The sequence below is a fragment of the Crocodylus siamensis genome, chromosome 14 (genome assembly GCF_052110815.1).
Source record: "Crocodylus siamensis isolate JL-2025a chromosome 14, ASM5211081v1, whole genome shotgun sequence".
Lineage (NCBI taxonomy): Eukaryota > Metazoa > Chordata > Crocodylia > Crocodylidae > Crocodylus > Crocodylus siamensis.
The window spans coordinates 13,772,471-13,799,037 of record NC_143408.1 but is presented as its reverse complement, the minus strand read 5'-3'; the positions used below and the strand labels follow the sequence as shown (position 1 = coordinate 13,799,037).

General features: G+C 48.2%; 1 protein-coding gene across 2 annotated transcripts in view; it reads right to left on the bottom strand.

Annotated features, from left to right (window-relative positions):
- Window positions 1-26,567, bottom strand: part of HEPACAM (hepatic and glial cell adhesion molecule) — a 110,581-nt gene that overhangs the window by 67,327 nt on the left and 16,687 nt on the right. For both annotated transcript variants that reach the window (XM_090027045.1, XM_090027046.1), the window contains exon 2: window positions 6,446-6,787. In XM_090027045.1, coding sequence (XP_089883171.1) covers window positions 6,446-6,787 — 342 coding nt within the window. The remainder of the gene's footprint in view (window positions 1-6,445; window positions 6,788-26,567) is intronic.

Below are 26,567 nucleotides of genomic sequence, written 5' to 3'. Positions count from 1 at the left end.
CCAACCAGGGAGAAGAGCTTGACCAGGAATTCTTGGGTCAGCTCACAGAGGTAGTGAAGGCTAAGGATGTAGTAGTCATGGGGGACCTGAACTTCCCGGACATCTGCTGGGATGAGCAGTCAGCCAGGTCTGAACGCTCACGTAGGTTCTTAGACAGAGTGCAAGACCTCCATCTAACCCAGGAGGTGCACAGCCCCACCAGGGGAGACGCCTTGTTGGACCTAGTGCTGGCCATGGGTGATGACCTGGTAAGGGGGCTGCGGGTTCTTGACCACCTGGGCAACAGTGATCATCGCCTGCTGGAATTCACCATCCAGCGCAAGGTGGCAAAGGCATGCAGTAAGGCAGCGGCCCTAGATTTTAGGAGGGCAAACTTCAGTGAGCTAAGGACGATAGTTGGAGAAGCGCTGAGGTCTCGGAGGGGAGGGGAGCCAGGTGTCCAAGGAGAGTGGTCGCTCCTTAAGGTGACGATCCTCCAAGCCCAAAGGAAGGTAATCCCAACGGGGATCAAAGGGAGCAGTAGAACACACAAGCCTCTGTGGCTCACCAAAAGCATCTGGGAATGTCTCCTTGCTAAAAAGGAGGCTTACACCCAATGGAAAGAAGGGATCATCACCAGGAAGGACTATTCTGTAGTTGCTCGGGGAAGTAGGGGGGTAGTTAGGGAGGCCAAGGCAGAGATGGAACTGGGACTAGCTTCCCAGATTAAGGACAATAAGAAGTCCTTTTTTAAATATATAGTGGGTAAAAAGAACGTCCTGGGTAATCTGGGGCCCTTGCAGGATGCATTGGAAAATTTGGTTGTCACACCAGATGGCAAAGCTAACAAGTTTAACGATTTCTTTGCCTCCGTCTTCCTAAGTAGGGACCAGAACAGCCACCTCCCTGCTGGGCCCCCCTCGGGCGCTGGGGGAGGCACACCTGGGCCAAGGGTTAGTGAGGATTTAGTCAGGGAGCTTCTGGAGAGGCTGGACATATTCAAGTCAGCCGGTCCGGATGATCTCCACCCTAGAGTTCTAAAGGAATTGGCCGAGGTCATTGCAAGACCCCGGCACGGTTTTACGAGCACTCGTGGTGCTCTGGTGAGGTACCGGAGGACTGGAAGAGGGCCAACGTGGTCCCCATCTTCAAAAAAGGCAGGAAGGAGGACCCGGGAAACTATAGCCTGGTTAGTCTTACCTCGATCCTAGGCAAGCTGTTCGAGAAAATTATTCTGGCACACATCCAGGAGGGGCCAGCAGGGGACTGCATGCTTAGGGGCAACCAACACAGGTTCATCAGTGGCAGGTCCTGTCAGACCTGGTGGCCTTTTACGATCAGATCACCAGATCATTAGACGCAGGCGTAGCAGTGGACATAGTCTTCCTGGACTTCCGGAAGGCTTTTGACACTGTCTCTCACCCCGTTCTCATTAAGAAACTGGGGGGCTGTGGTGTAGACACCCACACAGTCAAATGGGTCGCCAACTGGCTGGAGGGCCGCACCCAGAGGGTGGTAGTGGATGGGTCCTTCTCAACCTGGAAGGACGTGGGCAGTGGGGTTCCGCAGGGCTCTGTCCTCAGGCCCGTGCTGTTCGACATCTTCATCAGTGACTTGGATGAGGGGGTAAAAAGCACCCTGTTCAAATTTGCTGATGACACTAAGATGTGGGGAGACATGGGCACACTGCAAGGATGCAACAGGCTACAATCAGACCTCGACAGGTTACAAGGGTGGGCGGACGAGAATAGGATGGGTTTCAACACAGACAAGTGCAAGGTGATGCACCTCGGGAGGAACAACCGGCACCATACCTACAGGTTAGGGCACTCCCCTCTTGTCAGCACGGAGGCGGAAAAAGATCTTGGAGTCATAATTGACTCCAAGATGAGCATGGGCCGGCAGTGTGGAGAGGCAGTTAGGAAGGCCAGCCGCACCTTGGCATGCATCCACAGATGCATCTCGAGCAGGTCCAAAGAGGTGATCCTCCCCCTCTATGTGGCACTGGTCAGGCCGCAGTTGGGAGTATTGCATCCAGTTCTGGGCGCCACACTTCAAGAGGGATGTCGACAGCATGGAGAGGGTCCAGAGGAGGGCCACTTGCATGATCAGGGGACAGCAGGGCAGGCCCTATGAGGAGAGGCTATGGGACCTGAACCTGTTCAGCCTCCAAAAGAGAAGGCTGAGGGGAGATCTAGTGGCCTGTTATAAACTAGTCAGGGGGGATCAGCAGGCATTGGGGGAGTCACTGTTCCCCCGAGCACCGCCAGGAGTGACCAGGAATAACGGTCACAAGCTGGCAGAGGGTAGGTTTAGGTTAGATATCAGGAAGCGCTACTTCACGGTCAGGGCGGCTAGGGTCTGGAACCAACTTCCAAGAGAAGTGGTGCAGGCTCCTACCCTGGGGGTGTTTAAGAGGCAGTTAGATGAACATCTTGCTGGGGTCGTTTGACCCCAGTACTCTTTCCTGCCATGGCAGGGGGTCAGACTAGATGATCTGCTCAGGTCCCTTCCGACCCTAGAAACTATGAAACTATGAGAGGAATTATGCATAGATTGATAAAGAAGCATTGGCAATCACGGCAGGAGTTAAAAAATTTCAATTATGTTTATGGCCATAAAATTCAAAATCCGAATGGACCACAAACCCCTTCTTGGAATTTTTACTACAGACAAACCAGCTCCTATTTCGTCTCCCTGTATGCAATGCTGGAGCATCATGCTAAATGCATATGACTATACACTCGTGTACAAACCTGGGAAAATGACTGCAAATGCTGATGCATTGGGCCGCCTACCACTACAAATACCTGATAGTGCTACTCCTCCATCAGCAGAAGTCCTCATGCTGGAATCCATGCCAGAAGCCCCTCTTCAAACTGATCAGATAGCAAAGATGACTGCAAAAGACCCTATCCTTGCCCATGTCCTCAACTGAGAGGGGCTGGCCTGCAGACAAATTGGCTGAGGTATTCAGGCCATTTTCATCACATCAGCATGAGCTGTCTGCCCACAAGGGTTGCCTCGTGGGGAAATCGTGTCGTAATTCCAGAAGCAGGAAGCCAATTCACACTGACAACGCTGCATGAAGCACACCCATGCATTGTGAGGATGGAAGTGCTGGCTAGAAGTTATGTATGGTGGTCAGTATGGACAATGACATAGAAAGGGTTGTGAGGGAGTGCAGCATTTGTCAAGCAACCTGTCATAATCCACTGAAGGCACTAGTATTCTCTTGGGAAATGACAAAGGAACCCTGGTCATGCAGCCACATTGATTTTGCTGGCCCTTTTCAAGGTAAGAATTTCTTAATTGTTGTTACCTATTACTCAAAATAGCTTGAAGTGATTACTGTCTCAACCCTTCCATCAACTGCCACTATAACAGCTCTCCGGCAGCTGTTTACAACCCATGGGGTGCCTGACACTATCATTTCTGATAATGGCACCTCAACAGAGTTCCAAGATTTTGGCAGCTGCAACCTCATTCAAACTGTTACCATTGCACCTCACAGGCCACAGGCCAATGGGCAAGCTGAGCGAATGGCACAGACTACAAAAGATGCACGGAAAAGGATTGTTGTAGGAGACTGGCCTACCATTCTGGCCAGATTTCTGTTTGCTCAACATGTAATTCCTTGTCCTACAACAGGGTCCAGCCCATCAGAACTTCTCATGGGTCATCATCTCAAGACATGCCTTGACTGTGTTAACCCAGACCTTGTGAGAAACATGCAGTTTAGAAAAGAAAAGAAGTTGGGCTCTACATTGGCACCTGGTACCTTACATCTTTTCATTCCACAACAGACTGCGTTTGCTCGGAGCTACGGAACAAGCCCACAATGGGTTCAATCTAAAATTGTAAGCACCACAGGACCCATATCATATACAGTCCAGACTGATGACAGACAAGTCTGGAGACGTCACATGGACCAGCTGCATGGCCGTTCTCCTACTGATAACCCTACACGTGAGCAACCTCCTAGCACCAATCAACTGCCAACAGACATGGATTCATTGGAGAAGTGCCTACCTGTTTCCACCAATGCAGATAAGCTCACAAGGCCATCATCTGTTGAACCCCTCACTGAGTCCAGTTCTATGGGAAGACCACAGAGGAAGCAGAACCCTCCCAAATGGTTGGCTGACTATTCTGTCTAGGGGGAAGGGGTGTAGTGTCTTGCTGTGTTTTCTTTGCACTGTCCCTTTCAAGCTAAAGCCCCCATGTTCAGCACTGCAGGGTTCTGCTGTTTTGCAGCTCTGGGGACTCCATGTTCTCTGCCTTGAGGAGCCAGAGGCATTTATGGTTTCTCTCCCTCCACAGGACTGGACTGGGTCAAGTTAGAGGCAGAGCAAGTATAAGATCTGCATACATATACTGATGCAACTGTTAAGATCCACCTGGATGTGATTCCAGAGAGTTATAATAATAAACAATGGCTAGTTCAACACAGCAGTGTCCAGAGTATTGTTGCTGAACCCACAACATATCAGTCATGTGACCTTCACCTTTCCATGGGGTTAGTACTCAGCCTGTTCTGGTTTACTTTGCTCTGCCCTCCAGTGCTGCAGCTTAATTTATGGAGCTGAAGTTATTTCCTCCTTACCTACAGTTCAGTTCCTCCATAACTGCAATTCAGTTTTGGAGGAAAAGGGAATTAGAATTGCATTTAGATGCACAGATATATAACTTGTAGTAAAGGTGGTATCTTTTATTAGACCAACAAGATTTTTGCTTAGCTGCTTTTCTAAATGAAATCTTTGTATTTTCCCAAGCAGGAAGCAACTGTGACCATCTGACACCTGAGCTACTGCTCCTGCCTTTGTTCAAGGTAATTTGCATCATAACAAAACCTCACAGGAGACCTGAGAGACTTTTCACGAGCTAAGAACTGCCTGCCCAGAGGAGCTTTCCATCTACTGACTTCTCTGTGAAATCCTACGAAATATGAACTTGCATTTCAACTTTTACAATCTTTTCTCTCATGCCTGATAAAGGGTGTTTGTGCCTGAAAGCTTGCAATTAAAGTATGTTTTTTGCAAAAGTCTTGTTGGTCTAATAAAAGATATCACCTCTACCATGAGTTCTGATTGTTTTTTCCTCTAGAGCAATATAGCTACAACCTGGATACCTGATGTGTGTAACTGGCACTTATGCACCACTACCTGAGGTTACAGAATTCTGACCCATGCCTCTCCACAGAATTAGAGTGTACCTCTAATTCTGGGTCTCTACATTAGGATCTTGTTAACACCTACCCATTAGACATCCACTGGGTGAACCAGAATTAAACGCATCATGTCTGCCATGTTCTGACCTTCCCTTGCAACCTACATGAAGGTTTAACTGGTACCCAAGGCCATCATTTTCATTTGGACTGAGGCTTTCCAATTGGTTTTGACTGATCTGTCTGCATTCATGTTGAAAACTGAAGTGTTAAGCACTCCAGAAAAAAAAAGCAAAAAATGATGTGTTATCTCCATGAACCTTAATTATAGCAATCAGTGAGCCCTTATTTCTGAACAAATATCTGCAATAAATGGAAAATCTGACAAGCGAAGTGCAAAGTACAAACAGGACTCCATGGCAGCTACCAGGTCATCAAGTTCAATCCCGATTATCATGTAGTCCTATTAACATAATTATCATGCCACAACTTAAAATTAATTTTTACATGACATAATTATAACAGTTTTGGGCCCTTTAATTCTATAGTCAATGGGAAACATGTTGATTTGATGACTTATGCAATCTAAGGAAGCAAGGGACTGCAACAGATTAGATTTTAAACTGCTTAAGTGGGCAATAGGCACTTTGTAAGCAGTACCATCCATACCATAAAAATGGCAAAACATGGGAAAACCAAGGACACCATAGAACCAACAGATAAACAGCCTGAGAGGGATGAAAACCAGGTCAAAAAGACATCCTGAGAGGGGTAAAAGGTGTGGCATTGTCAAGGCAACCAAGGGGAAAGAGCAGACCACACACAAACGAGCAAACAAAAATGAGAACTAGGGATTTCCACCCCATCTGCCAAGAACTGTGGGCCCCAGAAACTACTGAATGCCTGGCCAGTTGCAGGGAGACACTCTGTCCTCAGGACTATATAACACTTATGCAAAATTTCTGTTGTCTTAATTTAGGCAAAGATTTCTGTTGTTTCTTTGCCTTATGCTTAAAATTGTAAATTGCTGTAAACCATAAACGCTCTCTTCAGAGAATGGTCTAGTCTTGTCCAAGCCATTTGCATGACTTCAGTGCCACAACCTAGATTCTAACATTAAGTTTAAGCAACAATGATGCAAATACCTTACTGCAACACCATGCTGGCTGACAGAGACACCTAATCTGGAGCAATCTTTTAAAGGCACAGCTCTAAAGAGAAGCATACATAGCCTCCAAGGATATCCACACTGAGGAAGACAGCTGTGTTAATTTTTTAGGCCAACATCCCTGCACTTACTGTCCACTGTGAGGTTAATAGTCTTCTCCCCTGTGAAGGTGTCATCTGTGATGGAGATCTCCACCTCGTAGGTGCCCTCATCTGACAACTGCAGTTGACTGATCAGCAGAGAACCATTCTCGAAGATTTTAATCCGGTCCTTGTAGCCAGGCCGCAGGTTGCCAATGATCTCTGTGCCAATAGACTGCACTACAGTGACTGCCTTGTCTCGCTTCAACTGCCATTTGACCACTGGTTTGTCGGAGCTGGTGCTAGTATATTTAACGGAGAGCAGGGCAGGTTTGCCAACTGCACCATGGATCAGCAGGACTGGGCTGGTGATATTGATGCCCTCCAGTAGACCTAGGAAAAAAAGACAAAAGGGCTAGTTAAGGCAAGACTGGGACTTACTTTCAGCAGGGACACACAGAGCTGCATGTAGCAGAAAGAAACTTGGACACACCAGTGGGGACAGACTGAGCATCACGCAATGGAGAGACTAAACTCTGTGTACTGGGGTGGGACTGAGTCATGCCTCATGGGAAAAGTCTGAGCCACACACAGTAGAAAGAGGGTGAGACAACTGCAGGAGACAGACTGAGCCATGTGCACCAGGGACAGCCTGAACTGCATGCAACAGGAGAAAACTGAAGTGCCTACAGAGAAAAAACTAAGCTGCACACAGTGGGCACATTCCCACAAGCACACACATACGTTTCCCCAAGGACAAACAACAGTGGCACATAGTTGTGATGCTGCTACTTGTCCCCAGGGAATGCTCCTGCATGCACACTCTGGCATGTGGCAAATTGCCTTGGGTGGGGTAGGGGAGGCTGGGGCCAGCACTTGGGGTTCTGGGGGCCTCCTGGGGCTGTAGTGGCAGTGATCTAGGTGCATGGAGCCTGGCTGGCAGCTGGAGCATGACTCTGTCTGGCCAGGCACCAGTCTTGGGTGGTGCATGCTGCAGCCACATGCGTGGCCCTGCTCTTTTTTGAAGTTTTTTTAAAATATTGGGATTTCCCAGTATTTAATTTTGTCTCTGTGCTGCAAATATGCAGCGCACAGAACCTTTTCATGTGTGCTGCATGCATTTTGTGGTGCCTCAAAAGCCTTTGTGTTGCTGCAAAGCACACATTCCTGCTCATCTGGATGAGCCAAGTGGGGCCAGAGTGAGCCCCATGCAGCAAGGCGTCTGAATTCAATTTAAAAGAAGACAGTTGTCTTAGCAGGGCTACATTAAGTGGTCTCTGATAAATACTCCCAAGTAAGCATCCAGAAACAGTCAAGGGATGTGCAGAATGACCTGTTTTCCCTGGGTGTCTATCTAACAGGGGCAGGCAATTATTTTGGCTGGAGGGCCACTTACTGAGTTTTGGCAAGCTGTTGAGAGCAACATGCGTAGCTTCGCCCCTTGACTGGTGCCCCATCCCCTGGTCACCATCTTGGGACAGGAAGTTCCACCCCGTAACCCTTGACCTTTGCCACCATATGTCCCCTTGGCCCTGGAAGTACTCCTTTCAGCAAGAGGTTTTGCCATTTTGGCTTTCGGCAATGAGAAAAATACCAAATTATATTCTAAAAAGCAGACATCTACAACATTCATTAGTTTGATTTCAAAAAATATTTTTGACCTGATCTACATGTGCTTGTGCAGTGTACACAGAGGTGATTCCACAATAGCTTAAAACGAAGTCTTACTCTTGTATACTCTGGGGGTGATGGGGGTTGTATAAGTTTGTGGGGGGCTGTGGGTGTGTGAGGTGTGGGGGAGGGTGTGGCGGTGTGGGGGAGATTTTGTTTGCATGTGGATAGATGTATGTGAGTGTGTGTGTGTGCAGTGAGGGAGGGACAGAATGTACATGTGTGTGCATGTGTGCAATTTGGGTGTGTGAGTGGATATATGGTGTGGGTGAGTACGGGGTTTGTGGGGGGCTGTGAGTATGTGGGGGAGGGTGGCTGGGGAGGGTTGTGGCATGTGTGGAGGGTGGTGGTGGCTGGGGTATGTGAGGGGGTGTGGGTGCAGGGGTCTGCATGTAAGGCAGTGTGAGGGGGGATGTGGCTGCATGTGTATGATGGAGTGCTCCTGTTGGAGGCCCTGTAACTGGCATGAATGAGAAGAAATAAACAGCAGATTTTATTGTGGAGCAGCTAGCAAAACACCCTTTTTGTGTCTTAACAGCTATGAACAAACTGAGGGACCATCTCCCAATCCACAACTCTTCTTATGGAATTAGGGAGTGTCTCTAAACTATAACTTTTATCACTGTCAGCAATAATTACAAAAATCAATTACCCCCAAATCCATTAATGCCCATCTAGAGAGAAAAGATCAGTAGCATGTCACTGTGAAGTGAGTCTTTGACTTTCCTATTTCCCTATTTTGGTAGCTCTGTTAACAAGTATCTACAAGTAGAAATGGATGTGCCTTTAAAGGTTTTTGGCAGCACAAAGTAAAAGCAAACAGATGTCCCTGCCTCCTGTTGTGCTATGGCCATGATAGGTGGTACTGATAAACTGAGTTGCTTTATTGCAGTTGATGTCTGTTTATTTATGTTGGGAGAACACAGGCAGCCTGAAGTTGCCTATGCTCTCCAGCTACCCCAGGCAAGGGCTCCACAGGCTTGAGAAGCCCTGTCTTTTGTACCCTGGAGATTGCTGGGCAGGATCAGGTCCCTGAAGTCTTGGGAGTGCCTGTCTTGCTTTCCCCACTTATTCAGACACATCTCTAGGGCATGTCTAAGTAAGCAGGCAAGCTGGGGCTTCACTCCAACATGGGGTATGTGTCTTCAAATGGAGGCTCCCCACTTCTAGACATGTGCCCCTATTGGAGCACAGCAGTGATAGGTGCACCAGGAAAATCCCTCTGGACCTCCAATAGGAGGTCCCCTTTGCATTTGCAGCTTGTGCCCTGCACTGGTGCAGCATAAGCTGTAAGTGCAGAGGGGGAAACCCCTATGGGAGTTATCACCCTCTACACTTGCAGACATGGGCCAGGGAAATCCTCTGAAGATAGATTCACCTAGCACATGTGAACAGGGATGGGGGAACTCCCACCTCTGAGGCATGCTCTGAAGAAATGCCCTATAGGGGATTCCCCTGCCTCCCACTATGGGGGCATCTCTGCAAGGGAGAGTTTTCCCCCCACTTGCAAATGCACCCAAGGCAGGGAACAGCACCTGGTGACATCTGTTGACATGTGGCATGCCCTTACAGCAGTCAGCTGTGCCACAACACAGCTAATCAAATGCCACAGGTGGAATCCATTTCCAACCTTCCTGCACACGTGCTTGTAAGCTCTCTCCTTTAGCAGTTTTCTAGCCAATGGAAAATTTCTCTCTTTGACATGGCTGTTTCTGACCACATTATTCTGCAGCCTTCACAGTTCCTGCTCCCCTGAAATTTGGATACTCTTTTCTAGGGACAGGTCTTCCTCTTGTAATAATCTTTCTTGTAATGCAACGTCTGTAATTCCACATATAATCAGAGATTCAGTCAAGTTCCCAAAAGCACAGTTCTTGCTTAGTCTCTGTAGTTCAGTAACTTACTGATGTATTCTTTCTCCTGATGCTTGTTTGCACATCAAAACAAAACAAAACTTGTATCTCTCAAGGGTCTCAAAACATTGGCATGCAATACTCTTAAAATCTGGACAGTATTGCAGTTAACTGTGAATGTTAGCAGTCTTTGAAGGTAAAGATGTAGTAAATAGTCAGGGCTTCCTCCCCAGCAGTATGCAGGAAGACTAAATATTTGACTTGTATCTTTTTTTTCTACTCCTTTGGTTGCTAGATACTATTCAAACCTCTGTCTAAATACCTTCCAGTTCTCTGCTGTATTGCCCAACAGAAAGGCAGTGGACACTTCCATGATTAACTGTCCTTCTATTTAGAGTTTTACTGTGCAAGAAGATCACTCAGAGTCCTTTGTCCTCCCATGTGGCTGTGTTGCTTTACTTGCTCTCTGTTTCCAACTTCTTTTTCAGTTTGGTACTTAAATTCTTTCAAATTTTCTCATTCTCCACTCTGACACTATGTACTGAGCACTAGGCCTGTGTGAATAGGGAAGTATTCGATTCAGATTTGGCTGATTCAGAGGACAGTGACTCAATTTGGAGATTCGGATCACTGTCCCAAATCGATTAGGCTGAATTGGGTTTGGAAGGTTCAGTCATAGACTATCATGGGGAATCACTGAAATACCTGTAACTTACCTGTCATTTTTTGGCAGATTTGGATGAAAACAGCAGGGATGGTATCCCCTTCCAAGGGCATGAAGCCTGCCAAGTTTCACGGAGATAGGTGCAGGAGTTTCTGGGAAACTGAACCTCAAACTGCTTAAATCAAAACTCGTGTCATGTGTGTTAAGGCAGATTTGGATGAAAAGAGCAGGGATGTTAGCCTGTAACAGGGAGCCTTCCTGATACTTGTTAGATCTCCACCTGCCCAGCTCTTTCTGGGCCAGCTGCCCACACCTCTTCTGCTCAGGCAGAAACAGCTCACAAAAGGGACAGAAAGGCTGCAGACAGAGGCTTATGTGCTGTTTCTATGTTCCTCCCCCAGAGCACTGTAATTGGAAGGGGACTCAGGGAACGTTCACAGTCACTGGCCAGCTACAGATGTCAGTTTCCCACCTCTCCTCTGCTCCCCCTCCCTCTTCTCAGTTTCTGTTCCCCTGAAAAACTGTCTTCTGAATCTCCGAGTCTTTTTCTGAATCTTTTCCGAATAGATTTGGAGGCTCTGAATTGATTCAGAGGGTTTTTTGGTCTCCTGATTCGATTCAGATTCGGTGATTCAGCCACTGAATCAGGCCAAATCTTCTCTGAATTGGGCCGAATCTTCTTCAAATACAACTGGCGACTGAAGCTTCATACACCGTTATTGATCACCAGATTCAATAAAGACAGGCATGAAGAACTAAACAAGTTTTATTGTGGAACACTAGGCAAAATTCTGTAGGCCTTTTGTGTTTTTCTTTCTAACAGCTACTACCCAACTGAGGGAGCATCTCATAATTCCCAACTCTTCTAAATAAGGGAGTCTCTCTAAATTATATTTTATAACTACAATAACCACTATATGCTCCACTCCAGTGGTACCCCAAGGAGGGAGCACAGTGGTTTGACAGATGTTCCAATTTCTATTGCCTCCACGCATAGAGGTGCCTGGACCTGACTGGTCTAGCTAGTTTTTGGCCCTCTCAGAAGGCCAAGTCTCTTCTCTTGGCCTTAAATGCCAGGCTTTGGGAATGGGAGAGCGGGAAGTGCTTCCTACTTGAGGCACTGTCAGTTTATAGTATGTCAAAGGTTAATGCTGCATGAAGGATTAGACCGAGGCAGGGATTAGGCCTACCTGACCTCATCAGAGGCCTGTCCAGTATCAGTGCCAGTGTGTTTAACTTGGGACCCGAAGGGGTGTGTATGTTTCTGTTTGTATGCACATGCAAGGTGGATACGTAACTGGTGGGATCATTGTGCTCAATGAGAAATCCTCAGTGACTGAATGTCTAGTTGGAAGGAGGTATCAAGTGGGGTTCCCCAGGGCTTTGTCCTAGGTCTGGTATCGTTCAACATCATCATTAATGATTTGGATGATGGGACTGAGTGCACACTTAGCAAACTTGTGGATGACACCAAGTTGGGTAGAGTTGCAGACTCTCTGGAGGTAGGGCCAAGGTCCAGAAAGACCTGGATAGACTGAAAAAAGATGAGATTCATCAAGGACAAGTGCAAAGTCCTGCATGGGGGGATGGAATCATTGCAAGCAGATTAGGGAATGACTGGGTAGGCTGTGGTACTGCAGAGAATGTCCTGGAGATTACAGTAGACCATAACCTGAATATGAGCAAACAGTGTACTTTTGTTGCCAAAAAGGCAACAGCATAACCAGCTGTATGAGCAGGAGTGTTACTTGCAAATCAAGGGAGTTAGGGACCCTACAACCCTATGTGTGGGTTTGTTTGCACCACGTTTTCCTCATGATTTGTGCAAGCTAGCGTTAGAACGCTTCTGGTCCCTCTTGGAACAAAATCCTCATTTTGGGCCTGACTGCGCCTCCTGTCCCAGTCTCATTTAATGGATGGTTTTGGCAGGATTTGAATTATGCAAAATAAAACGTTTCTACAACCACCTCTAAAGGGCTTTCATCACATGAGCAAAGCATAATAATCCTGAGACTGGCTCCTACTGACACATACAAAAAAGTAGTGCCAAGTGTGTGGGTCCCAGCTCCATCCTATCCTGAGGGCTCACTACTGAAGACAGCTGTGTTTCTTGGCCAACAAGAATCAGTAAGAATCCAAATAGTTTCCTCCTTGAACAAACTGTAGTTTTACCATCCGAAAGGGAAAGTTACACCTCCTTGCCCTGTCCCAGCTTGGCATCAAGAAGAACTGCTTTCACCTCAAGTAAGTCTGGGAGTAGTGCTGCCAACATCCCATAGATGTTGCTGTGCTCATAGAGGGTTACCCAGTAGGGCTGCATGAAATTTCACAACCCACTTTGTTCCGACACTATTTCGACTCATTCTGAGGTTGAAACAGCAAAATTGAAATGAAACAAAGGGCTGCAAAACAGCCTCGAAACAAAATGAGGCTAGATGTTTTGAAAGTTGAAATGTTTGGATGATAGCACTGGGGATAGAAAGTCAGTCCAGCTCGGCTGACTTCCTATTCCCAGTGCTAGATCAGGCAGGGGATGTGGAGTCAGCCCACCTGGGCTGACTTCCCATCCCCGGTGCTAGCCCGGGCAGGGGGGGGGACAGAGTCAGCCCAGCTGGGCTGACTCTCTGTTCCCTGCCCGATCTAGTGCCAGGGACAGGAAGTCAGCCCAGCTGGACAGACTTCGCATCCCCGGGGCTGGGATCGGGCTCGGGCAAGGAAGTCAGCCTAGCTGGGCTGAGTTCCCATCCCCCGCACTAGTTCCGGCTGGGGATGGGAAGTCAGCCCAGCCTGATCTAGCACGGGGGGGATGGGAACTCAACCCAGCTGGGCTGACTTCCTTTCCCCAGTGCAATGGTTGGGCAAAACATCGAAACAGCGTCAAAACAGCCTCACTGTTTTGATGAAGCGAAACAGTGAGGCTGTTTCGACTCATAGTAAAATTTGATACAAAACACTATTCCATCCAGACCTTGAAACTGAAGTTGGAACAGAACAGGGCCATTTCGCACAGCCCTGTTACTCAGAGGAAGTGGGGTTGCCTTGTGGCTGTGGAGGGGAGGCTGTTTCCTTTATATTGTCAGCCTTTTTTCCTATAATAACTTACACAGTTCACCAACCCGATCCTCTTTGGCAAAAGGTGAGTGCTGAGATCAGGACATATCCAGCTGCCACCTCTAATGACCTCCTTAGGCAGCCCTGACTTTCAGAACTCACCTATCAGCCTGGATTCAAGGCATAAGACAGGGAGAGACTTCCTGGGTCCTTGAGTCTGGTCTCCTGCCATCACAGGCACAACATGTTACAATCCTATTTGTACACTTATCAACTTCCATCTTAAAAATGATTAGGTTTTTTGCCCCAGTTTCTCCTGTTAGGAGGCTGTTCCAGAACCACATTTCCCTAGTAGTTAGAAACTTCCTTCTAGTTTCCAGGCTACATTTATTGATGCTCAGTTTATAACCATTTGGTCTTATGCCAACACTGTCATTTGTCTGAGACAGCTCTCCTCCTCCCTGATGTTAGCCTTGCCTCAGCACCTCCATATCTGTGGGGGATTTTTTGTTGTTAGTTTTTTGGGTTTTTTTTTTTTACAGACAGCAATTCAAGATTTCATGGAAACCACAAGATCCACAGTTGTCCATGAAAATCAACTTAAAAAAACCCAGCTAAAACAATTGTCATAGTGGGGAGTACCCTGACAACCAATGCAGGGGTGATAAGACCCCAAGAGGTACCCCTGTCGGCCCTCAAGGGTGGTGTGCAGAAGCAGTTGATCCCCACCTCCAGGGCTGGGACTTACCTGCAAGGATGCTAGCAGTGCTGTCTGGAGAGCTCCAGACATTGCAGCTGCTATGCTTTACAAGATCATGCCAGATCTGGGTTGGCTGGTGCACAGGAGCTGATGTCATAAAGATGCACCCCACACCAGCTGGAGAGGGAACAGAGACCCAGGACCACAGCTGCAGAAGTGTGGAGCCTAAGTGAATCATGCCCCAACAGGAGTAAAGGGAGCAGGGAAGAATCTTCTCATCTGATTAGCAGCTCAGAGGAGCCTTTAGACCACAGGACCCAAACCCCTACCTGAAGGAGCAAACAACATGATGTGGAAGCACAAAGAGACATCATTTGCCTCAGTGGAATGGCAAGAGTGATGAACTGTGAGTCCGTTCTGGAAGGGGATCCAGGGTCCCACACTTGCGTTGAGATTTAACAACCTTAGATGTGTGGAAGTTAAAGACATAACAGACAATCCCTACTGGGTATAGTCACAGAAGCACAATGAACTGTGACTAAGGGAATGAAACATTAAGCATCGGGTTATCCTACCTCAAAGGGGCTGAAGGGAAAAGACTAGGGATATTTGAGCAAACTTAGAGGATAATGGGTTGGCTAGAGATGCATGAACCGTGCAATAGACTGAAGGGCACAAGCATTTAGTGTAGAACCCAGCACAGGTGGCTCGGCCAGCTGGACACATGGACTGCAATAACAGGGCAGAGAGAGACTCTCTTTAACCTGTTGGGACTACTAATTGGGCCTGAGGCTGGCTGACTGATTTGTGGACAATGCCATCCTATCACCAGATAGCCCAAAGCCTGGCTAGATTATGAAACTTGGTTGGCATAAGGAGTCATAGATATTTTTCTTCCCATTTTGCTGCAAAACAATTGTATTTTTCAAAATCTCAGAATTATTTTTTGGGCTGGAAAATTCCTAGCCCTGTTGCTTGCAGTGAAATCCTTAGAAGATGCAGCCACTTCCTTTGGTACCTAAATGAAAGCTGAGTTCCCCTACTCTTGGGCATTATAGGTGGTGACCAGGCATGCAACTTCTTCTTTGTAGCTGGAGCAATATAAAGATACTGCAGCACAACACATAAACAGTAGGCCTGTGAGAAGCAGCTAGTATTCGCTTTGGATTTGGATTCGACCGATTTGTGGGACAGTGATTCTATTAGGTGATTCGAATCACTGCCCTGAATCGGTTCAGCTGACTCTGATTTGGACATTCAGCTCCTGGTGAATCGCCAAATCACCCAGGCCAGGCCCATCCTCCACCCGCTCTCCCAGCCTGGAAATGGCTGCCCCACCCACCCCAGCTCCCAGTACTTTGAAAAAAAAAAAGCCCCAACTCATCAGGTGCTGCCAAGCGGGGGGAGATCCCCACTTCCCCATGCTGTGTGGGGAGCTCTGGACAAGGCCCCTGCCTCCCCGCCACTGTCCCAGCCCCGCCATGGCTGCCCCGCCCACCCCAGCTCTGGCCCTTTAAGAAAAAAAAAAACAGTGAATACAGGGTTTTTCTTGTTCCTACCAGTGGGGGGTGATCCCCACTGGCCCCCACTTTCCCATGCTACATAGTAGGCTCTGCAGAGCCTGCCAAAGCCCCAAGGCCACTGCCTGAGCCGAGAGTCCTAGGGGTTTTCTCTGGTTTTTTTTCTTAAAGGGACGGAGCTGGCCCAGGCAGGGTACCCATGGGGGCACTGGGGGGAGCAAGAGGAGGGAAGGGGGCTTGTGGCACAGCCCTCCATGCAGGGTGAGGCAGTGGGGTTCACCCCCCTGCCCATTAGCACCCAGTGAGCACTGGGGCTTTTCTTTAAAGGGCCAGGAGCTAGGGTGGAAGAGGCAGCCATAGGAGGGCTGGGGGAGCAGGGAGGGGCTGGGGGCTGGCAGGGGTCCCCCATGGTTCCCTTCCCTCTCCCCCAGCACCACCTCCCCTGCCCCTAGTACTTACCAGCTCCGAGTCTGGCTACAGCTCTCTGCTGCAGCCACTGGGGACTGTCCAAATCATCAAAGCTCTCCAGATCTTTTCTGAAGATTCAGAGACCTTTAAATTGATTTGGACCTTTTAATTGGCCCCCTGATTTGAGTCAGATTCAGAGATTCAGCCACCGCATCTCCTCCAATCAAATCACCGCCCATAGCTTTGCACAGCCCTAATAAACAGGCCAAGAGACAGAAATAAACTAGGCAATTCTTCACATTTATGTAATGTCTGGGATAAAGTGCTCTGTTGGGAAAAGCTGCTTCTGGCCCTTGATGGATTCTGAAGGGATTAGTGAATTTCGGAACATGATCAAAGAATAGGACAGAAGGTTAACATTGGTACCTATCACCAAAACACCTAAGCACCTTCCAAGTAAAATTTAAAAAAAAATGAGTAACAACAATGGTTCTTTCCCTCGGTTAGTGAAAGAAGCAGAGATAGAACTAAATTAAGGATTGAATCCCATAAACTTTTTTGTGGAAAAAAAAGATAGAAGCAGTAGAAATGATTTTGGAGCAGGGAACTAGAATTTAGTTGGTACAACCTCAGACAATTGGGTTGCAGTACTGCTCTTGCTTCTGCTTTAACAGTAACTGACATTCATGGTAGCAGAGGTCCTGGCAGTAAAGGACTGGAACTTGGGAAGTAGGATACAAATGGTGCTTTAGTAACAGGAGTAGGGAGGGAAGGGAGCTTGAGACTAAAGAATGAATGAAAACATGCTATGGGAAGGGGGAGAATGAAGACATGATTTAGATAGCTGAGGTGTAATTATTGTATAAAAGATTTGCACAGCATAAGGGTAGGAGACAGGGCCAGAAATCAGGCCATCTTTCTCTTACAGCAGCACCCACTGCACTCAGCTAAAGAGCCAAACTCCTCTGGCTTACTCTCTCCTTGGTTCTATACATCTTCCTTTCTGGGTCCCAGGGGGATAGCTTTAATAGGAAGGGTAGAGAATGCTCCTGACATTCCCTAGCTCAAGACCAGGGCTAGGAACAGAAGTTACATACAAGTCATCAGAAGTTGTTTTAAACCTGTAACAAAAGTTCAGTACACACAATCCAGTTTCAAAATGGCTGAAACTGGTTTAAGATAAATCAGATTGAATGCAGGATCAGACTTAATTGATTTGGGTCAAACTAGTTGTGGCTGAGCACTTGTACTGCCTGCCACTTTAAGGGCTGAGTCAGGCATCCAGTAGGTGCCTGATGACAGAAGCCATTTTGAGAACCTAAAGGGCTGCAGTCCCCTAGTGCCGGGGGGGAGAGAAGTATGGTCTAGCTGAACTGCAGCAGGAACAACCAGGAGGTAAGGGCAAGAGCTTATAGGATTGGATAGGAGGCTCTTAGTCCTGGGCATGACCTAAAACTGCACCCTGCCAGGGATGGGTGGCCTGGTAAGGCTCCCGGTGGTGTGGGAGTCCCCAGAAAATGCTGGGCCAGTTATCACCCTGGTGATAGGTGGGTTGGGGTGCCTTAACCCCTAACCCCCACAACGCTATGGGCACAAGGGAGCCAGGCACAGCTATGGCTACTTGAGCTGGAAGAGGGTGTAAGATCCAAGTGGGACCAGGCATGGCTGTGACCACCTGAACTGCCACAGGGGAGGGAAACCCCAGAGCCCTGAAGGAGGGGGTAGATGTGTAGACTCAGAGAGGGGGTGGTAGTGAGGGCCTGCAAGAGGGTTGAGTAGGGCTGAAGGGCAGTACATGGGCCAACCCCTGGAGAGAAAGCTGAGAGAAATGTGGAGTCCCAGAAAGGGGGAACAGTGGACTAGGAGCCCAGTGTGTGGGGCTAGGGGCCCAGTGTGTTTTTATGTATGCTTATGTAAAGCTTCCCTGGGAGGGGGCAGGGCAAGTTTGGTCCAGGACAGGAACTTGGCTGACCACTACCCAGGTGAGGGTCACAAGACAGGCCCAAGAGACTGTATGTCTACCACCCAAGTTGTGATCTGGATAAAGCCTATGGGAGCTGCTCAAAGAGGGAGCAGGGTGGGACAAGTTGTAAATGTGAGATGGACCCTGTGAGACGGGGTGGAGTGTGAGACTCCCTAGTGAGGAGAGTGGAATGAATGTGTCTGAAAGAGATCTGACTGACAGTGAGGACTAGGTTTGGCCTGGCTCTAGGCTGCGAGTATAATGACACCATGGATGCCATCTATGAAGCATACCCTGTGGTGTAGGGGAGGCTTGGAGCTGCAGGTAGCGCCCCCTGGCATCAGATCAGGTAATGGGCAGTCTCCTGCATTATACCACCTGTTTTGAGACCCACAAAGTCATGGCAGGTGGGAGTGGGCAGACTGCCCCATAGATAAATGGGTGAGCTGGCATGAGACCCAGCCTTGAGCTGCTTCCTATATGAAACTTCTATCCCAGACAAACCTGAACCAGACCTCTAAATCAGCCCCACAGCATGCTTTCCAGCCCTGAGCTGGGCTGTGCTGTCTGCTCCAGCAGAAAAGGGTTTAGGGCTGGGGGGTGGCGGGAAGGCAGGGACTGCCTCTTTCCCCCCCCCCCCGACAAACCCTGGCTGGGAGCTGGGGCCAGAAAGGGGAGTTCAATTTCCCTTCCCCTGAGTAGAGTTGCCCTACCCTGCTAAAAACCTTGCTACTGGTTGCAGCTGTGAACTACAAAGCCCAGAGGCACCTGGAGGCACAAAGAGGACATGATGAGCAACTCTGCAGAGTCCTGTTGCTGCCCCTGAGGTTTCTGGGATTTGTAATCCAGAATCATAGCAGGAAGAAGAAACAAACACATAGCTCATCCTGGCTATGTGCCAGAGAGCCATGCTGTAGCATTCCCTGGCTTCTGGCCTAAGCCACTGCAGGTATGTGGCTTGATTTCCTAAATCAAAGCAAATGTCTGACGAGCTGTTTCTCAGTTTGCTCTCTGCAACTTGATTTAGCCTTTGCAAGTTAGTCTAATTCCGCCTCCGTCTTTTGACTGTCTGTACTGGTGATTGGGACACTTTGCTAAGTAGTAGAGAATGCATGTTCAAAACTTCTGTTCAGAACGGCCCCTAGAACTAGAGTGTTTTACTTTCTTGGTAAGTACCTCAAGAACATAACTAAGAAGATGGTGAATCTTCCATCAGACTGTTTCTGGGACCTATGCAGGATTACGTGCTTGGCCCAGGAGGAACTGTAGAACAACAGAGCAGAAATATCTGTAGTGAATATGCTGAGAAGAATAAGTCAAGTTGCAGTTGGGAATAAGACCTAAAACGGGCTTAAATTGCACACAGCACTGATTTATGTGTTTTTAACTCTAGGCAGCTGAAAAGAACTTAACCACTTAAGGAGGAGTTGCTCCTGTGGAGCTGGGGTCCCTAGGAACATCTCTGAGGTGGCAACTGAAATCTACTCTAGCCCACAAATTGGCCATAGCAGCAAAAAAACCAAGAACCAACAGGGGTGTGAAAGCAGCAACTCTCCTGCCATCCTCAAGGGTGGCCCTGCATGGAAGTATGCAGGGAATAACCTAGGTAGTATATGTGGAGGCTGCTTATGCTACTGTAGTAGATCCTGTCTCTTTTTACAGAATAGACAAGGGGATGTAAGGGTTAAATATCTATATAAGGCAGGAGAAGAAAACAGTCCTTAATGAATAAGGGCCTGAGCATAGTTGGGAATCTGACATGAAAGAGGTTACAGCAAATAGGGACACTGACCCTTTGCTGAAGTCCTTTTAACTCCACAGGAGGGACAATTTTCTTAGCTGTCTGGTGTACAACATCTCCTGTGTTATGGAGAATCTGATATATCAGGGGCCCTTTTGTAACTTGTGGGAAATGTCTTCAGGGAATTCAGCCTGACCTAACACATACTGTACAGCGGGGTTATAGAGGGACTGCAACATTGCTTGCCTCCACCCTGTCAGTGCAGAGAGGAGTGCAGCTTAATTGCACTCCTTATTTCAGGCTCTGGAAAAGACCTGTGGAAACACTACCCAGCAAATGGACAGCACAGGGCAAGGGCACATACCTCCAAACATGATGTTGTGAAAAGAAGAAATTTTCAGTATGTGGTAAGCTGCCTTAGCAAGACATGGGCCTGCAGCCTGGATGCAGTAATCCCCAGGGCAAACAAAACCCCTATTGAAATGCAGCAGAGGGAAAATGATTCATCTGGGTGACAATTAAGTGTTAGATTTAGGAGCTATGCACAGCAGCACAAGGAAGGGCTTCAACAAGTCTGCAAGTCATGAGACCTATTAGTATGCAAGCCATCTCCTGCCTTCCCTCTTCAGTGCAACCAGCAGAGAAAGCTATTACTAACCAGTGAGCTAAATGCAAGGTCTGATTAAAAACACAAGTTCCTGAATAACATGCTTTTACTTCCTCAGTAGCAGATTGTGCTAGAGCTGAAGGGCATGTTAACTTAAAGCATCTGTTCCCCAATTAAACTGGTGCTGCTGCTGATTGTCACTAGGGCAAGGTTCATCCTTCAAGCACACCCCCAAACCTTCTTAAGATTTCACCTTAGATGGTGAAGCATGCACTGAATTTATCTTGCCTTGGCTTTCTCCTCTACCTGATCCTTTATTATTCATGTTGCATCCTAGCGAGGAAGGAACTAGATGCAAGACGGGCAACTTTCTCCATCTTTGGGTGCCCAGTACTGAGGGGGGATTTAGAAACCTAGCCTGTTTGTAACAGCTTTTAAAAGCCAATGGTATTTAGGCACCTTACTCCTTTCGAGGGTGCTGTAAAATCCCTCTGTGCAACTAAGTTCTTCTGCAAATCTCGCCCTTCTTCCTCGGTGTCTTTGCCACTCTTATTCTTGGCAGCTTGTAAATAAAAATCAAAGCTTAACCCAGCAATGCAGGGACCTTGCTTCAAAAGGCAAAGTAGTTACTGTCTGGTTCCAACCTCAACTGTTTCCACAGGTGCTTACTTGCCAAATCTTAGAGCAACTCCCAACCCAATGTGTTCTCTGGTGTGCGGGTGATAAAGCCAAAGGTTCTGCTGGGCATTGATTCACAAAATGTGTACCAAATATTTCATGGAGCTTTAGCCACCCACAAAAAAACCTTTCTGGATGATGGTGACTAACATGATACACATGCTCGGAAAGAGAAACCCAACAAGCCACACAGTCCTCTCCTCTCCACCCTTCCTTTCATCCACAAGTACAAATGGGACAACTTGCTGCAAGCAAGTGACACCCAACTCTGAGATGGGAATATGGGTAGCAAGAGAAGGCACATTCATGGACACCTTCCTCATAGCTTCCCATCTGAGCTCAGGCCCAGCAGGGGAGCCACGGGGAAGAATCTCAGGAAACAATGGTGTGCTCCAGGGTTTCAACATAAGCTTGTTGGAAGTTAGAGCAGCAAGACAGATGGAGAGCAAGCAGCCCCAAGACAGGGTCTCCCCTGCTAAGTCCCATGGAAAAAGATGGGGAATGGGGGACAGAGGAGGGCACAGGGATGGTTTTAGGAAGGAGTGTCACTACAGGTCCTGACTGACATGGGAAAGGAGTGAGGGGAGGGTGTTGTCCAGCCCTATGTGGAGAAGGGAGAATAAGGAACATGACGTTGCAGGGCCGATATGATGGGAGGCAGCTTGCACTGAAAGAAAGGGGTTGCTGAGGACAGAGTTCCAAGGCAGCTGGCCTTCCTCCACTCACCCTTATGCTCAGATAAGTGGGGGTCTTGTAGTGTAAGTCCCTGGGAAAATGTCTAGTTCACTGACCACCCTAAGACTAATAATCATTAGAAAGGAACAGCTCTGATTTCAGCACCTAACAGCCCTTCTAGCGGGGCTGGAGAAAACACCCTCCAGAAGGACGTTCAAAAAACTCAGTCTGTTCGGTTCATCACAGAGGAGATTGAGAAGTGGCTTGATCTTAGCATATAAGGCTTTTTTTAAAGGAGAAGATAGCAGATACTAACACATGGGTGGGCAAAATACAACCTGCATGTCAGGTCCAGCCTATCAAGGGATTTTATCCAGCTTATAGTGGGGCCCGGGGGGGACAGGCTTCCAGTCTTGCTGCCCCCAGGCATCCAGTGGGGCTGGGGTAGTGTGGTGGCTGGACTTGCTTCCCAGCAGCTCCTTTTAGCTGCTGCTGGACATGGTCCTGCTGCCTGAGCACCCAGGCCTGTCTGCCCACACCCACCAATGGAGGTGCCAGATGGAGCAGGCTGGAAGGGTATTCACAGAGACTGGCTGGAGACCTGCATGGGCAGGGCACGCTCTGCTAGGTGGATGGGATGGTGCTGTGGGCAGGTGGGGAGCAGAACAGGTGGAGATTGGGATTGCAGGGTGGTGACAGCATGGAACAGAGCCATGCTCTATTGCCACATGTCCCTGCAACAGGTTCTGGTTCTGCAGGCAGGGCCATGCAGGGAGTAGATCACAGCTCTGGCCCCTGGCTCTGGCCCCATGATCCTGATCCCAGCCCCACCCATTCACTCCCTGCTTACTTGTGGCCCCATCCCATCCACCCAACTGAGTGTGCCCTGCCTTGGAGGGTTCCAGGCTAGTCTCCACAGAAACATGAAGATGGACAACAGGAAGACCAGCTGGGAGCCCCACCCAGGGAATGCTTGGAAGACAGTGTTGCCTTGGGTCCCAAGACATGCAGTACCAGGGTCGCTCCTCCCTTGGACAAAAGGGTGAGAAACAGTTAGAGGAGTGGGAAAAAGGAGACAGTGTGGGAATGCAGAAACAACGAAAGTACAGGGGTGTCCTTTTGTCATGCCAGACCTCTCTGGTACAGTCTTCTGGCCCCTTATCCTAGCACTGCTCCCCGAAGAAGGGAATGGAAAGCAACTGCTGAATTTCACCCCATGTGGTTCATGGAGGGCAAGCACAGTTGGTGGCCATTTGCCTGCTATTAAGTGGCCTGAACAAGAGGGTACAATTACAGCATTTACCCTGTCTGTGTAGGGGCTGCACTCCCAGAACTGACCTCAGGGTCTGGAGCAGTAAAGGCTGCCAAAAGCAGAAGACAATGCGCTCAGCTGTTGAGCCAATTCCTTTCTGGCTCAAGTTTAACAAGCTGCTGTGTCAGGAAGTTCAATGTTTGTGATTCACAAAACAACAGCATGGACCTGGTGAGCTGCACAGAAACAGTAGGGAGGGTGAGCTTCAGCACTCTAATCAGAGGTGGCAGTGCCATTTAGAAGAGCCCTTACGTCAAATAGATGCCTACTTTGTTCAGCAATCATCATCCAGCAGAGGAAAGTATTTGGGGCTGTAACTCAGGCAGCAAGGAGCACAGTCCAGTAAGTCCATTGTGGTGGAAGAGGCAAGGAGAGGCAGACCAATGCACCGCGCAGTGAGGGAGGGGGCAGGGGCAGGTGCTGTCCAGTGAGCACGGGATGGAGCCATGGCTCATGGGGTGGGGGGCAGCTCCCGCTGCTGCTTGCACCCCAGGAGGGCATGGGGGGAGGGGCTGTGTGCCTTCAGATTTGCATGGGGTGGATGGCCTGCAGCCAGAGTTGCGCGGGGCTCTTCTCGGTGGGGATGGGCCTTGGAGTGGGCACTGGGAGGGGGCTGCAGCCAACCCAAATTTTGCTGCAGCTCTGCCGCCAACCACCTGGCACAGCCCCAGCTCAATGCCCTGCCTCCACCCATGTGCCAGGAAGAGCCAAGGCTGCACTGGGTGGCTGGCAGTGGCAGCTGGGAGTGGAGCTGCAGTGAAATTTGGGGTGGCTTCAGCCCCCTCCCAGCGCCACCAGTGCCCACTCTGAGCCCAGTCCCTGCTGAGAAGAGCCCCATGCAGCTCCAGCTCCAGCCCATAGCTGCAACCTGCCCCACCACATGCAAATCCAAAGGGCACATGTCCCCACATGCCCTCTCAGTGTGCAAGCAGTGGCAGGAGCAACTCTCCCTGCCACAAGCCACGGCTCCATCCCACACCCACCCCGCCCCAACTGCTCCTGCCCCCTCACTCACCGTGGTGGGTGTTGATCTGCCCCCCCAATGCCCCTTCCCTCCCCCCACAATGGACTTACAGCTGGAGGCAGCTGTATCAGAAATCAGATCGGTATCCACCGATATAGCTCCTTAAATATCGGGTATTGGCCCCAAGATCTCTATAAGTGCACCCCTAAGATAAAGTTATGTGGAATTTATGTGAATGTTGCCTGCCTCAGTGCAGATAAATATCCTATAGCTTGCATACAAATTCACTCTAAAGCTGATCAGAATCTGGAATTTCTCTTCCAAGAAGTTCTGGAACCCCAAAACATTTTGTTCTGCATCAGAATCAAAGCTCCCAATTTCAAAATTTCCCATGGAAAAAAGTGGTCTGAAATGTGTGCATTTGTGTGTAATCACTTCATGTCAGCTTTTTCTGTTGAAAGTCACGAGTTCCCTGAGCAGCCTGGAGTTCTAACTCCCACCAAGAAGCTGGGAACCCAGAAGCCCAGCTCAGCCCAGAACTTCCACCCCCTCCCCAAGGCTACCACAAAATCCTGGCATGATTTTCTCTCAGCTTGCTCACCTTAGGGGCTGCCACATGTATGAGGCCTTGAAAACCCTGGCAGCTTCAGTTAGAACTGAATCATGGCATCCCACGAGGGTAGCAAAGGGACAAGAAACCATGTGTCTCTTGGAAATAGGATTGGCCTCCACTTGAAGAACTGATTAAATTAATACATACCAATGTGATTGCATGATTTTATAGGCCTCTGTTATATACCCTCTCATTTGTCTTTTCTCTGACCTGTTAAGCCCTAGTCTGTTTAGTCCCTTCTGCTCTCTGTGCCCCGATCACCCTTGTTGCTCTTCTCTGTTCCTTTTCTGTCTCTGCTTTATCCTTTTGGAGGTGGCAAGACCAGAACTGCATGCAGTTCTCAAAGTGTGGGCATAACATGATTTTATACAGGGTGTAACTCTAAATACATTTTCCTGTGTTATTTTCAGTGCCCATCTTACTAACTCCTGCCATTCTATTTGCAATTTTGACAGCTAAACTTGAGCCAGCACTGGACTGATGTTTTCAAAGAACAGTCTACAATAATTCCAACATCTCAGTCTTCACTAGTGACAGTTAATAGGTTTGTGCATCTTATGTTATTTTTTTTACACGTGCATCACTTTTAACTTATCAACACTGAAATTCACAGCTTGTGAAGATATGAACATTTCATTTTTAAAAATCAGCTAAAATTCGATATTTTCCCCAAGCAGGCAGCAACTGTGACCACCTGAAACCTGAGATCCTCCTCCTGTCTCTGTTTCAAGGCAATTTGCATCATCACAGATCCTCACAGAAGGTGAGAGGTTTCATACCAGCTGTGAACTGACTGCCCAGAGGAGTTTTCCATCTGTTGACTCCTCTGTGAAATCCTGTGAAATGTGAACTTTCATTTCTACCCAGAAGAACTTTTACAATCTTTTCTCCAATGCCTGATGAAAGGTGTTCATGTCCAAAAGCTTGCAATTAAAGAAAGTATTTTTGCAAAAATCTTGTTGGTCTAATAAAAGTTATCATCTCTAATATGAGTCCTGATTGGCAGCATTTCAGTGGCAGAGGGCTTCATCTGGGTGGTAGGAAGATTCAGTAGCTGGGACTAGCAGTGGAACCAGCACTACAGTGCGGTGTAGTACTGTGCAGCTCCAGTTCTAGCTTTGGTTCCAGTTGTTCAAACCAGGTTGCAAGCAGCCTATGTTTGGGGCAAAGCTCTATTAAAGCAGCTTCCCAACTCCCTTGTGGCCTCCAGCTGCTGAATGTAACTGCACCGCATTCTTCAGGGAAATAAAAGTCAAACAGAACAGTGATCAACAGAAAACTCCAACAAGGCAGCAACTAGTATTCTTGAGGAAAGAAACTGTGAAAGGCTGTAGGAGCAAAAGGAAAGAAAATGATGCAGGATATATGCTAGTGGCTATCAGAGAAGCAAGGGGGAGATGAATGGGAGGCTGTGGAGAAGGGTAGGAGGGAAGGAGAGCATTTTTAAATAAACTGGGGTCTTATCATTTGGAAATGGCAAAAGGTTAAAAAGACCTATGTGTATTAGTCCTACCAAGATGATTATAAGCCATCAATCTGATGTGCACAGAAAAAGTCTGGTATTTCCTGCAGAGATTGGGAAATCCTCTGTATCAAATGGATCATTATACAAATGCCATCATCCTTGCTGAAGCCAATGTTATCAACAAGCAGCAGCCCACTTCAAGGTCAAGCATCTTCCCCACAAAGCAGGAAAGAGAAGAGCGAAGGAAGGAAAAAGAATTTCTAGCCTATGGCCTACTCTCCCCTGCAA